Source organism: Gymnoscopelus microlampas, assembly GCF_963454915.1.
Source record: "Gymnoscopelus microlampas genome assembly, chromosome: 21".
NCBI lineage: Eukaryota > Metazoa > Chordata > Actinopteri > Myctophiformes > Myctophidae > Gymnoscopelus > Gymnoscopelus microlampas.
The window spans coordinates 20,220,285-20,235,778 of NC_139958.1; the positions used below are offsets into that span (position 1 = coordinate 20,220,285).

The 15,494-nt window shown below is 40.8% G+C and overlaps 1 protein-coding gene across 4 annotated transcripts in view; it reads right to left on the reverse strand.

The window, feature by feature from the left end:
• rgs3a (regulator of G protein signaling 3a) overlaps nt 1–15,494 on the reverse strand; it is a 216,347-nt gene that overhangs the window by 136,284 nt on the left and 64,569 nt on the right. For 3 of the 4 annotated variants that reach the window (XM_084047372.1, XM_084047374.1, XM_084047373.1), the window contains 4 exons: nt 11,942–11,981; nt 11,399–11,742; nt 10,272–10,349; nt 2,248–2,359 (listed from right to left, as the gene is read on the reverse strand). In XM_084047372.1, coding sequence (XP_083903498.1) covers nt 2,248–2,359; nt 10,272–10,349; nt 11,399–11,742; nt 11,942–11,981 — 574 coding nt within the window. Of the gene's footprint in view, nt 1–2,247; nt 2,360–10,271; nt 10,350–10,601; nt 10,715–11,398; nt 11,743–11,941; nt 11,982–15,494 lie in introns of those variants that run through there. The other variant, XM_084047375.1, reaches the window with a different exon arrangement.

The following is a 15,494-nucleotide window of genomic DNA, read 5'->3' on the forward strand; positions in this document are numbered from 1 at the left end:
AACACAGCAGCCAAAAGTGGTCAGATTGGGCGTGCCATGTGCATTTTCAGAACTTGTGTTTGTCCTTTTTTTTTTACACATTATTTTTTTTAATATAAATGTTTCATTAGGATTAAAATCTTCATGTTTTGCCAATTATTTGGGGGCCCACTTGCAATAGCCTCACAGCCCCACAGGTTGAGAACCACTGCATTAGTACATTAGCACTTCACCACTGGATGCATCCCAGGCAGCAGCCTGGCCTCTCTCCACCGTTCCAAACAAACTCATTCATATTTATTTGATTGGCCTGGACTTTGTCTTACCCTCATGGCCAAGCTATTCATTGCCCTGGCAGAGGAGATGACTGTTTACACCAGGGCCAATGAAGAAGAATGAGAGAATCTGGCTCGGCTTCCAACTAAATATTCACTGGATTTAGCTCTAAGTGGAACACGACTATACCATTGTCATAATACAACATCTCTGTCGCGGTGGAAACCTTCTATGTCAAAAAACAAAACCGTTACTTTTTTATTAGTATTTAAAAAAAGAATGCATACAAAGATGCATCGCGACGCGTTGTGAGCTTGTAGATCTGCTATTTTCACTATACTTTTGTGCAGCACTCTTGTGTGATGAAGTACTGTAGGGCGTTCATTTACGAAAAAAACATAAAAAGTTGAAATAAGAGATAAGAGGTTTCTGCCCTACAGCAACGATAAGCTTATTTCCCCATCCTAGGTTTTGGTATAGTGGCCAACAGTGGATTTCCTTTTTGTTCATCAGTTTAAGAGTTGATTAAATTATATATTATATAATACTTGACAGGGTACAGAATATCTCCCTTTTCCAAATATAAGTACCCGCAACAAAACCAGATTGAGGAGATCAAACTTTAATTCCAGCGTTGCAACATTTGGCAGTTTGTTCCAAAGTTGCTATTGATGATGTTTCAGCAAAGCAAAAGTCTCTCAGATAATGTCTCCTTTTCTCTATGTCAGGGGACTTCAACGTTTTTCAGGCCAAGGACCCCCTAGCTGAGAGAGAGATGAAGCAGGGACCCCCTCTATAAAGTATAAAATTGTGTTTCAGATTAAACTTTTTTTTTTTACTTACTGCTCTTTTTTCCTCTACATCAAACCTCTTTGGGCAAAAATAGCCGATCTACAAGCTCACAACGCCTCGCAGCGCGAGGCGTTGTGAGCTTGTAGATCGGCTATTTTCAGCTAATGTTCCCCTCTGAATAGGAATGCTAGGGTTCAAGTGGTTAATGTAAAAAAAAACATCCTATCACACAAATATTTGGCGGACTCCCTATAGTAGCTCTGAGGACCCCCTAGGGGTCCCGGACCCCCTGTTGAAGACCCCTGCTCTATGTGATGCATGTACTGTACGTTAATGCTGTGATTCTCAACCTTCAAGGAGCCCTAGTTTGATATGCATGAGGCCACGGACCCTCATTTGATATGAATTTCAGCAATTCTCAGCGTTACAGGCCCGCCCGTGAGGGGCAACTGCATTCCTAACAATCTATCATTTAGCTGGGGACCCCCTGAAGGACCCCCTGGGGGTCCCCGGACCACCTTGACTTAAGTGCTTTCAAAATAACATCATATAGACCACAATTTGGAAAAAAACACAAAAGCCAAACATAAATAATAACAACGTGGGGTCCGGGGACCCCCAGAGGTCCTTGAAGAGGTTCCAGGGGGTCCCCAGCAAAATTGTTTATTTCAATATGGCATCAACGTCAGTTTAACCCTATATACATAGGCTATCTGAGAATAGTCGACCTACAAACTTTGATTGATTGGATCATTTATTGACAATTCTATTAAAAAAAGATGTTATAAAAACATCAATGTGGTGGATATACACAAAAAAGCCTACGGCTTGTTTCCACTGTGGTCCACTAAGCTCACACTCCACTAAACCCGCCACAATGCATTGTGGGCTTCGTAGTAGATGTGCCATTTTCAGAACAATCTTGAAAATACGGCACAGAGTGCACACAATATGGTACACAATATGGTCTGTGGCCAAAATACCAATTAATTTGGGCCGTACTTGACATGAAGACGATTGAGAACCAGTGTGTCAAAGCATTGGTTCTCAAAGTGGGGTCTGGGGATCCCCCGGGTTCCTTTTTCAGACGGGGAGTCCGCGGCCAAATACATATCAATTTGGGGGTCCTTGACATGGAAAAAGTTTGAGAAACCAGTGTTTTAACGTGAAGGTGAACGAGTCCAACGTTTTACTACGTACCGTCTTGGAGTCGCAGCTGTTGAAGGAACAGGGGGCTCTGGAGGACGTTACATCTGCCTGGCTCATCTTCTCTGGTCACTAGAAGCAGGTCAGTGTAGACAAACACTGTCACCTACAGGGGGAGGAGGAGAGGAAGGGACATGGTGAGAGAAACATAGGGAGAGAGAGACTTGTCCGCAGAGCCCCCACGCCCCCGTCTTAAAATATTTTGTTCCAGGGACGCCCAGAAGCAAAGATTTGAGTTAAACATGTATATATTCAAAGATTTGCACACATTTTCACGATTTCTCTTTTCAAAAACAACAGATCTACAAGCTCATACTTTAGCTGCAGACACAGATGCATTATGATCGGACTGAATGGGTTAAGAATGTTACCTAAATGATACTCAAACATAATACATAAAATTAGATTAGACAACAGAGAGACGGACGGACGGACGGACGGACGGACGGACGGACGGACGGACCGACCGACCGACCGACCGACCGACCGACAGACAGACAGCATTCACATAATTATGCACCTCATGTCTAACTCATACCTCTCGACCGAAATGTACATAAATGTCTCATTCTTTCAACAGCAAAGTAAAGAGTCACACAGACAAATGTCTCACCTGGCAGCCTGTGCTGTAATAATAACGCAATTTGCATGTTATCCTTCTGCATGACTACTCCAAAGTAGACTGACTTCTATGTACAGCTCTTCTTTCCTTCTTTAACCAACTAACAACACAGAGATGAAACATCTACTAAATTCCTACCTGCCAATGAATTACTCCTTCTGCCTTTGACAGAGTTTGGCAGGTGGACTTATGCCCATTTAAAGCAGTGGTTCTCACTTTTCCATGTCAAGCACCCACCAAGTATTTGGCCGAGGACCCCCATCTGAAAACATTTTGTGCCAGGGACCCCCATACAAGATTAACATTTTTTAATTGTTTCATGCATATTCCACATTTTTAACAATTTGCACAATCTACAAGATCTACAAGCCTACAGTAAATAGGGTTAAAGTGGTAAAACTTGCTGGGGACCCCCTAAAAAAACGCTCAAAGGCCCTGAGGGCCCCGACCCCACTATGACAACCGCACTGCTTTAAAGAACATGATGTCTCATTGTTGGACTACAATAATCGTGAACAATGAAGTTCAATATGCACATATTACTATACTACTCTACTGTAGCAACAGTGGAGTTTTTCCAGGGATGTACATAAAGGGGTTTAAATATAGAGAATGGAGAGAGAGCATTTGTAGTACATTCTGCTTATATCAGCAGGCGTACAATAAAGCTGTAACACTGTTTGGTAGGTACTTTGATTTGCCATTGTTTTCATGTTGTCTGTACTGTGAGAGCGAGAGAAGCATTTTGAATGTAAAAGACGCTATACAAAGAGGGAGAAAGAGCCAAGAAACAAAGAGGAAATGAAGACAGAAGGACTGACTATGCACATAGCGCTAGCATAGCAATTATATATCCGACTCAGTGCACACAAGCACATTATGCATACAGGGCTTGCACGCATCATAGAATATGTGGACGGACACAGCCTTCATACTGTACACGTTATATTCTTTTGCCCTGGTGACTTGGTGCAGGAATCAGGATGAGATAATAGAGAGAGAGAGCACCTTTAAGATGTAGCCCGCCTGCGTGTGTGTGCGCGTGTGTGTGTGTGTGTGTGTGTGTGTGTGTGTGTGTGTGTGTGTGTGTGTGTGTGTGTGTGTGTGGGTGGTGTGCATGTGTGTATGTGGCTGTGGTGATGATAAGGGGCAGGGGGAGCATTTCTCACAGGAAATGGGCCAACAGACAATGGTCTACTTTGTCGAAATGTTCCTATAAGCGAGTCATCTTATTTACTTAGTTGCTCATTTCGGTTCACTTAATTGTAAAGAATGCAGAGAGAAAGAAAGAAATTATCCACCGTGTCCATGTGTATGCATGTGTGTGTGCATGTGTGCGTGTGTGCGTGTGTGTGTGTGTGTGTGTGTGTGTGTGTCATTCTGTGAGTGTCTACGTCTTGTGTTTGCTTTTCAGCGCTAGCAAGGATGTGTTTGCACCGAGGGCAGTCCAGTGAATCCCCAGTGAACTAACAGTAAAAGCTGGAACAACACAGATTGCTCATTAAAAACACCCCATGTAGACCCAGTGAATAGAGCCCCCCACCACCACCACCACCACCACATCCATCCATCCACCCCCACCCTCCGCCTCCGGGCCCGGGGGCTGACAACCTACAAACATTGCCTGTTCAATATTTATCTTGTTTTATCGCTGACCCGAGCTGGAGGGGCCAGAATTAGCATACCATTCAGACTGGCGGTGCACACTGAAATACACGGTGCACAGCGGGATACCGGGATTGGTCTGAATAGGTACACTTTTCCCATGCAGGAGGAAGTAAATGAAGAATATTTGTCTCTACTTGTCTTGATTGAGTGACGTCTGTGCATTTGTGCGTGTCTCTGACCCATGTAAAGGGCAAGACATTCATGCAGAACCAAGATGGGTCTCGCTCTTAAGACTACTACTGCTGCAATTGAACTGTCATGCTGGCCTAGGGACATTTGTCATATGTGGGCAACTATTTATGTATTAATTATTTCTGATTAAAGTTACAGGACTTCTTTCTGTAATGGTGTGTGATATTTAAATGTAAGCTTACCATAATCACAGTCATCATCATCATATCTTCCATCATATTCAAGGGCTTTGGGAGCAACAAAACTGACTTCAGTCACTCACAGTTTAGCATGGAGTTTACCTGCTACTCACTGAGGTAAAATGTCCACAGCTGGCGCTTGTTGACGCTCGTTAGTTACATCAAGGCAATAATGTTTCTGCACAGTCAAATAGGACAACTACATCTCATTTCTAAGATAACATCTAATAGCATACATATATGATAGCATACAAGCGATCCTCTCTGGTATTGATTTGTATTTTTATCAAGCTACACTTGGTTGGTAAAGTCCAGATGACAACAATTTCACTGAGTTTAGTGGAATTTATATTTATGCAGTATTCATTTGATGTGTTATTAGTGTCTATCTGTTCTCTGAAACGATGTAGTTTACAGTTAGTTAGTGAGAACTTACTTTATTTATTTTTTGTGCATAAAGCTTTACAAATTAAGTTTATTAAATGTATTATTAACTCAGATTCCACCACAACAAACTGAAGATGATGGTATATATAATAACAATTATAATAGCAACAACAACATCGTATTGTATCAATATTGTGTATTGTGAAATGAGTGTATTGTGACACCCCTAATTATCATTACATCCTGCTAACCATTTTCTAACTAGCTACAGTATCTTTTTCTGCTTTCAATAGCTGTTTTCCTTTTGATGACTGTTGTAATTCCATGGCAGCTGAATTTCCTTCATGGGATCAATAAAGGTTTATCCTATCCTATATCTAATTGTATTGATATTTTCCTTTAACCCACACACCTTCCGTGCATATCTGTTAATAATGCACATCTGCTGCTATTTAACTGCGTCATTCCACTGCTATTTTTAACCATGCACATCACAGTATAGTGTGTCATGTGCCATATGTACACTGTATATTTCACACTGCTCGTATTGACATAATGACCTGTTTGCTGTTTCTTTCTTTCTTTCTCTATCTCTTTCCACCTTTCTTGAAACTGCAATAATAGAAGCTGTACGATTCACCTGTGATAAGAATCAAGAAGCTGAGGTGACAACAATGTTGAACTGAATTGAGTTGAGTACCACAAGCAAAACAAAAAAACATATTTTCACCAGTTTTGTAAAACAAAGAATACATTAGCATTTACGGCTTTTCTGACTGTCTGCCTATCACCCCCCCCCCCCCCCCATCACATCCGCATAAATCTAGGCTACTATTAAAAAGAACTTTTAAAGATTTTTTTTCTAGTTGGAAAAACTCCTGCACACCCTCCTCAAATGCAAAAGATGAGGGATTTTTTTATTGGGATACACAAGGTTTCAGTCCTGAGACCAGGAAAAAATGAGAGACAGCTCTAGAGACCATCTCTATACTGTAGGTTTTCTCTCCCCCATTAAGATTACCTGATGGAGGTCTCAGGACCAAAACATTGCATTTCCCAATAGAGAATCCCTGATTGTTTGCAATTGAAGACGGGTTTTTTTCTACTACCATTTTGGCCCTAGTTTGGTCCTCTCTTACACGCCTGTCGCTCTGTTTGTTTTTCATAGGCTTTTTTTCGACCATAGCTGCCCCTCATCTACTGTGCCAATAAAATGATTGGCTTGTCATGCCAGGCTTGCACTGGGCATGAACAGCTATCTGTGCGTCAACTGTGGGGGCTGTGTGTGTGTGTGTGTGTGTGTGTGTGTGTGTGTGTGTGTGTGTGTGTGTGTGTGTGTGTGTGTGTGTGTGTGTGTGTGTGTGTGTGTGTGTGTGTGTGTGGGGGGGGGGGGGGGGGTGTGTGTGAAAGTATGTGAGATAAAATTCCCGACCTCCATCCAAATGGCACCTCCCCATGACCATAAACATACGTCTTCCTCTTTCATACCCCTGCCAAAGTACACACACACGCACACACACACACACACGCACACACACGCACACACACACACACACGTTTGTATTGCTATACTTGTGAGGACATGAACATTTTAGGACACTGATTTTATGTATGCCTTTTTTGGGGCCAATTTAAGCCTAACCCTAAAGCTGAAAATATGCGATCTACAATCTCACAATGCATCGCAATATGACACGTTGTGAGCTTGTAGATTGTCTATTTTTGGTGCACGACAGCAGCATGCGAACTAAGTTTAATTCAGGTCATCGACCCATAAACCTAACCTCTAAATGCCTATCCAAACCAGATGTTTTTTCCTAATTGTAAAACTAACTCCCCAAATGTTTTTTAACCATAAAATCAACCATTTATCTTCTGAGGACCGGGAATTTCCTCTCAAATTCAATTATACTTGTGGGCACATGTGGTCCTCACAACTATAGTAATACAAGTGTGTGTACACACACACACACACACACACACACACACACACACACACACACACACACACACACACACACACACACACACACACACACACACACACACACACACACACACACACACACACACACACACACACACACACACACACACACACACACGCACTTACACAAATCCATCACACACTTCCTTTGGACAACATTATCACAATGACTTGCCAAATTGGCATGCTTCCCTTATTCCAAATAATTCCCATAGTATAAAACCTGCAAAACATGTATATGTTTCCAAAGCCTGTTCACCTTTGTGCCATACACATTCTAAGGGAACATTCAAGTGTCACAATTTATCTTACTGAGGAAGGATAACAGATTTCTGCACTGAAATAGTTGAGCTAAAAAAAGAAATATGCTGAAAATTATGTAAACATCTGTGCCCTAATTTAACCTAGTAAAAATACATTCTACCATACTATATGTATTATTGTCAAATATTGTACATGAGAGTCATGTTATTTTGTTGATAATAACAAACATACAACAATAAGGAAATAATAATAATAATTAAAAGATGAGTATTAGTGTTTTCCAAGGTGTTTTTTCTTTTTCCTGGCTTGTTCGTTCATAAGCGATTAAGCGTGGTTGTCCAGGGGAAATAGCTGTTTAGCAATCTACTGTGGCTCTGTGGCTCTTGCCACTATTTGCCCATTGACATTGATCGAGCTGCATACTCCCCATATACTGTACATCAGTGGTTCTCAAACAGTGGTCCGGGGACCACCAGTGGTCTTTGAGGGGGTTCCAGGTGGTCCCCAGCTAGTGATGGAGAGTTGGTAGATCTTTAACTCTTGAGAGCGTTGAAATGAAACCAAATGGACCCGTAAGGCCCAAATGGACCCGCAAGGTCCATTCATTAAAAAGAAACCAAATGGACCCTTAAGGGGTCCATTTGGTTTCATTTTAACGCTCTCAAGAGTTAAATTATTGTTCTATCTGCATTACTTAATTAAAGAATTGTTATTTTGATCAACGTTTGCCTGTTATCTCTCCTATGGTACCACATCACAACATGGAAAATTAGACAAAATCTCATCCAATGATAAAATATTTGAAGTCTTGGAGTCTGATAGTCTGAATCTCATCAAACGGTGGTCCATGGCTCAAATGCTGAATAAATAATGGACCTTGATATGAAAAGGGTTGAAAACCACAGATATGCATACTGTATGTCGTGTCGTGTCGTACCACAAGCTATTTTTAAGTGTTTTTAAGCTGTCTTAACAAACTTAACAGTATTTTTAATAACTGTAAGAGAAGTACCAAACAAAGTTTTGTTTAGGAAACCGTTTGTGTAATATCCCCCTAAAATGTGACTGTGCTCTCCTTAATACATATCCTCACTGATAGGCTGACAGATTCTCCAAGAAAATGCTGACCTGTTTATTGTCACCAGGCACAAACTGTGGAGATTTCCTCCGGCTAATGAAACCATTATTCTTGTACCACAGTCAGAGTGGAATTTTAGCTGATGGGGAATTACAAGAAATTATACAGTATGATGAGGGTTTAAATTTGAGAGAGAGCAAGAGGAAAATGAGAGACGGGTGATCGGAAACAAAAGTCATACTGTATCCGCAAGCAGCCACTGAGTATATCGAGCTGGTTTCATAATGACTCATTGATGTTAAAGGCAATATAACTGTATGTGTGTTGACTCGACTGTGGTTAAAAACAAACCGTTGGCGCTATTTCAATTATTTTGCGTAGAATTTGTGGTAACTCTTCTAAATTGACTCACGTACAGATAGGATAGGCTTTATCATAGCGTGTAGGCTGACCTCAGTTACTGTATGTGCATCTGCGTTATCTGCATTTACAATATGACACATCATTTGAGAAACCAAAATGAGAAAGAGAAATACACATCTTAAGCCTTGTTCGGATGGGGCTAGTTTAATCTGGAAAGGTCATTATTACAAGAGCATCTCCATGATTTGTTATTTTTAGAACTCCTGCAGGCTAGTTAAGATTCCCGCTTCTTTTTCTTACAGTAAAATGCTCTTTGAAAAATAACCAATCAATCATGCGGAAATTTACTTGTGTGTGTGTAAAGGAGCTTTCCTGCCATCTTTTCTTTTTTTCATTAGTATTCTGTCATTTTTAAAGAGATCTCTTTTCAAGTCAAACTAAATGTGATGCCTACAATGCCAAGTGCTTGTCAGGGTGGGGGCTCCCCAGTTCAAATATGATTATTTTGGGGGGTCCCCAGTTCAAATATGATTATTTTCGGGGGTCGCGGCCTGAAAAGTTTGGGAACCCTTGCCTTATATAACAATAATAATAATAAAGCTAGCTCACTTCAGCACACAGGGGAGAAACAAATGACTGAAATGTTCAGGCAACAGCCTTTAGTGTGTGCCAAAAACATTAAATAAGTTAAAGCAAACATAGGAAACGCACATCTAGGAGATAGATAGATAGATTTTTTTTCAGATGCAGCCTTTGGAATGCTGAGTAAGTGGAGAGCAGGGGGAGGAATGCAACATGCAGAATGTCAAATACATTATACATGAACTAATAAGAGAGCTCTTTGCATATAGCACTGAAAATCTGACGACAGCACTCATTCATTATATCACACATTACTGTATTCCAATGTATACTTTGCTGTGCAATGACGTCGCTCACCCAAAATAGCTGCCATTGCTATTTTCGTAAGCATAACTGTGTTCACACATTGTGATTGTGCGCTGAAAAGAGTGAACGCACGTAGAGGCCTGCTCTCTAACACACATGAACATAGTTAACGTTTCGATCTATACTGTACATGTGTGTCAGTGTGGTTCTCAAAGTGGAGTCCAGGAAGCTCTTAGAGTTCCTTGATGGGGTTCCAAATGGACCCTTGCAGGTCTGTAATGCTGAGTGTGTAAAAAAATGGACCCATAAGGGCCCCATTTGTACCCTCTCAAGAGTTATGAGTGTCCTTGAAATGAAAAAGTTTGAGGACAACTGATCTGTGTGGTTTACCTTGAGGGAGTGGTGCTTGCTCTCATGTAGAATCATCTCTTCAGATATGATCAGTGTTCGGCTGCACAGATCCAGAGGCTGGACATAAAAGAAAACCACATTACACAGTCACATTACACATCGCCAAAACTAGACTGCCACTAAGAAATATGCATGGGTTTGCATCAGCGGAACAGAGCCCTATCACTTGAATTATTCATATTCACTTCATTATAAATATGTTGAATCATTGATTAAACAAAAAGCCCCAAAACAATATTGCCAGTTAGCTATAATAATGTATTAAAGCAATAAATACAGTATACTGTAAATTATGCAAGGTTATAGTACCAATTCCATTTCGGTTGCTAAATCCACTTAATCTGATAGAGAACAAAGGTGACACAGAAAGTTTCCAGTCATAGATGAAAGTATAAAGACTGTCAGCTAGCTGTGACAAGTAGGGTCTCAAAATGACAAGAGGAACTATAGCAGGGGGAGGAAACCACTTCCTTTCAATGTCATTTCAAAAGCGCGCGTGTGTGTGTGCGAATGTGCGTGGTACTGTGGTATGGTGTGACAAGTGTGGTTGTGGACGCTGTTTGTAAATTAATTGACAGGAAATACAATGACAGTCAAAAGTTTGGGTTACACAATGAGTAAGTAGGGCTGCTGCTGATGAGGACGATGATGATGATGATGATACAATGTACTGCATCGTTTTGGACAAGGTTTTACATTATGGGATTTATTTTATTGATCTGCTTTAAATTGATTTAAATACTTGATCAATGTATTTCTCACTGCAGAGACTAAGAAATATTCTCAAAAAATAAATACATTTTTGCTACTACTATAGATGGTATGGTAATTGTTTGACCATGCGTGCGGGCACATTTTACTATGTTTTTTTGCCACTGTGTTTATGTTGTATGATGTTTTTGCTGTATGACTTGTTGTGAAGTGCACAGAGACCCCTTGAGGTGATGTTGCACTATAAATAAAAAATAAACTGAAACCGAGACTTAATTATGCCAACACAATCATGTAAATAAAGACCTCAAAGCAATCATAAGGAATATATGACAAACGTAAATACAACAAACAGACACACGCAAACCCACACACAAACACATGGAATTGCCTACCTGAACAAATATAGGGAAGATGAGTATCTTGGGGGCTACTTTGACGAAGCCGTAGTTGCCGTGAGGCGTGTGCGAGCGAACAATAGTGCAGTTCTGATAGTTGGCAAAGTTGGCATTCTGCGTTGTTTGATAGCTGGGCGGGCTGGCATCTGTGGTGGTGGTGCCGGTGGTCTTTGTCGTCTTAGAGTTGGCAGAGCGGCGTAGAAAGGCAGTACGGCTGGCGAGACCACCACCACCACCACCGCCACCGCCACCGCCACCCCCAGGAAAGGCACCAGCACTAGCACCACCCTGCGCCTGCTGTGGCACCGTGGTTTGTCGAGCAGTGGGATACATCCTGGCAGCTGAAGAGGAGGAGAGGAAGAGGTGACATTTAAAGGATGACGCACCAGAGGAAATTGTTTTTTTTTGTTTTTTGAAAAATCTTTAAAGTGTGAGAACTACTGATTTAGAAGGCATTTGTAGAATCGGTCTCGGGTCTTAATGGATTACAATGGCATTTATAAAAAGCACTGACTAAGAACTACTGAAAATATATCTTACATAGCGTGCCCTGGTTATCTTGGTAGACAGGCCTCAAGATCTGGAAGAGAGGAAAACAATGAATATGAATATACTGTATGGCTGCTAGTGCTACACAGGTGAAAATGTACTCTAGCCACATTAGAATGCAATCCCCAAGTTCATCAAATGGCTGACACGTTCCATGTTAACACCATGAATGAAGTGACTTAAAATCTGCAACCGGCTTCAACAAGTACAGTAGATATAATGCACACTTGTTATGGCGCTGGTCTGCAGTAGTGGCAGAGATAAGATGCAGTACCACTGACTGTACACAGCCAAATCTGTTGGTATCGACTGTATTTTGAACTCTATAATAAATATGTCTGTGATTGATTGTTATGTTGTAGCAGTTGACATCACATGTGACACAAACAACAGCTTGTTAAGGAACAGCCAGATATTTCTTCACATGTAATTGGACACAACAAAGGAGGTCTGTGCCCTCCAACGAATATGAGTTTGTATACAGTGATGATGCAATCTATCGAGACAATGTTTGTACTTTTGTTGGATGTGTTTGCCCACAAATCCTTATTGTCCTATCGTGTGTGCGTGCGACGCGTATACACGCGTGCGACGTGTGTGTATGTAAAATGTGAGTGGGCCATCAGCTGATTCTAGCAGAACTTTCTCTCTGGTAATCAGGCCCATGTCTTTTCTTGACTTTTTTAGTTCTACTCTGGCATGGAGGCACGGATGCTGCTATCTGTCAGAACAAACTACAATCTACAGAGCTAAGAGGGGCAGAAACTTGAATGAACACGCTAGGAAGCTAAAGGCTAAAGAGACTGAGACAGAGAGCAGAAAAAAATAGGTTACATTAAAGCAGATCATATGAAATAGTCTATGACAGCATAATGCACAAAGGTCTTAGTCTTATCTACAACCAACCCCTCTCTGTCTCTCTCTATCTCGCTCTCTCTCACGAGTAGAGTGAGGCATGCTCACACATGGCCATTCATCTTACTTTTGCATTCTTATTCACTCTCTCCCTCACTTACTTATGTAATCAATTTACTTAGTTCCACCTCTCTCTCTCTCTCTCTCTCTCTCTCTCTCTCTCTCTCTCTCTCTCTCTCTCTCAGTAAATAGATGTTGGTTCAACCGCGCCCCCGGCGTCTTCTACTGGGGTTTTAAAGCCCCTTGTTTATGCCGGAAGGATGTGAGAGAGTCATATGCTTCCTGTTAGTACTGTATCGTCAGCATGGGACTGCCATAGAACAGTGGTTCTAAACCTTTTCAGGCCACGACCCCCCAAAATAATCATATTTGAACTGTCGACCCCCCAAAAGGGGACCCCCCCAAAAAATAATCATATTTGAAATGGGGACCCCCCACCCTGACAAGCACTTGGAATTGTAGGAGTTGAGACATTACATTTACTTTGACTCGGTTCCACAGAAAAATATTGTGAAAATAGGCGATCTACAAGCTCACAACGCCTCGTGCCGCGAGGCGTTGTGAGCTTGTAGATCGCCTATTTTTCAATTTCTAATTTGGCGAATCTGACCAGTGTTTATAATATGGTTTGTTGATTTTTGATACTTTTTCTTCTTTTTTTCCCAAGTATTACATTTTCTTTTTCACTTTACTGTCATCTGCGGACCCCCCCAAATCACGAACCACAGGTTGAGAACCACTGCCGTAGAACACTATCTCTGATTGGCATGGGACACAGTTTGAGGTTGGGGTATCTACTGTATGTATACATGCCATAGGGTTCATGTTTTTTTTGTCTTCGTATCAGTCTTCATCTTTCAGTGCATCGGTTTCTATCTTTGTTGACAAAAGTGTCCCTTCCTATGTTTGTCACTGCTCAGTACACTGCACAATACATTCTGTAAGGTACCTCAGATAAACGTGCACAAACAAGAACACACACATAACACAGCCTGGACTGTCCTTTAAGTCCATTTAAAGGGATAGTTCACCCAAAAAAAAAAACGTTTTCCTATCGATTAGTCACTCCATGGAGACGTGAATTCACGGATGATATTTTTTTGTTTTTGTTTCATTCCTAAGACAATAATTTTATGACCAGCGGATCGGTACGCAGCGGTTTCGGTAGGAGACAAAAAGGATACTCTTTGTATCTCCTACGCCTACCAGAACCGCTGCCGGTCATCAAATTATTGCCTTAGGAATGCGACAAAAACTAAGATATATCGATGAATTCATGTCTCCATGGGGTGACTAATCGATAGAAAAAAACTAATTGTTTGGGTGAACTATCCCTTTAAGAGACAAACAGATCTAGGGAGAAAGAGCGGAAGAGAGAAGAAAGTAAGAAAGAGAGAAGGATAGAAAGAAAGAAAGAAAGAAAGAAAGAAAGAAGAAAGAAAGACGAGGCATATTGCACTAAATGAGGAAAAGCACTAAAGTCTTAGTAGTCTGTGTTGTCATAGTTCAAGAATTGAACGCTTTAAGAAGATTATTTCTGTGACTAAATCAAAAGCACACTCAGTAAGAGAGGGCATCGCTACAGGGACAATACATCAAACACACTGGAGGTTCTGCTTCAACATAACCGCTACATTGAGCCAGTGGTGTGTGTTAGTATCATATGCCTATTAGTACTGTTAGCTAAGGAACTGAGCTCAGAGTCTTTTTCATTCATTGGGTTTGCTTTATTGTGCTTTTATGATGCGGGCCTTTTTATCCCACATAATGATGTCACAGGATGTGACTGCATGTAGTACATGCCAAGCATGTCAGATGTTGTAGCGTGTTCTTATGTAATGATTCTTGGGCTTTATAGCTTTTCCTAGGAGTAGGAACATAAATCATATCATGTTATAAATATAAATAGGCATAATCCCAAATTCACATCATATATATTAATCATAAATGGCACATACGGTATATGGCTTTGTCTTTAAGAGCAACAAATGACTCACATGCATGCATTGTACTACTATTATTGGCTGGGCATAAACTGCAGAGGAGGATGTAATATATAGCTCAAGTGTCAATGAACCCTTAAGGCATGGGTTTCCGAGGCTAATGAACCATAGACTGTCATAAGAAATACGTTGTGATTCACTTCTATTTGGTTTCACTTAGTATTTCATATTAGAGTGTAAGGGAAATGTTTTTTTTGTTCAAATAAGTGATAAATATCTCTATATTCAGATAGCATTCATTGCTATAAAGCAGGGGTCTTCAATGTCTTTTAAGGCCAAGGACCTGTTAGCTGACAGACAGACGGCGCCCACTACATATATTGTGTCAAATTATTTTGCAATTTAAAAGAAACAAATGTGTATGAAGCTAGCTCACCATATTTCGTGGATTGTCTCACCAATCTCTGTTGACCGTTAGAGAGATTTGAGACTAGCTTGGGTTCCACAGGTTTTTCTTGTATTTATGGTTTCTTTTTCCTATGGGTTTTCTCCAATTTGAGTACTGTTTTTTTTTATTGTTTGTCTGTTTGTTGTTTACAAATTACATTTGCTAATAAAATACTAAAACATTCTTATGACACAAACATTTGGCAGCTCCCTTGTAGTCAATGGGAAGACCCCTAAGG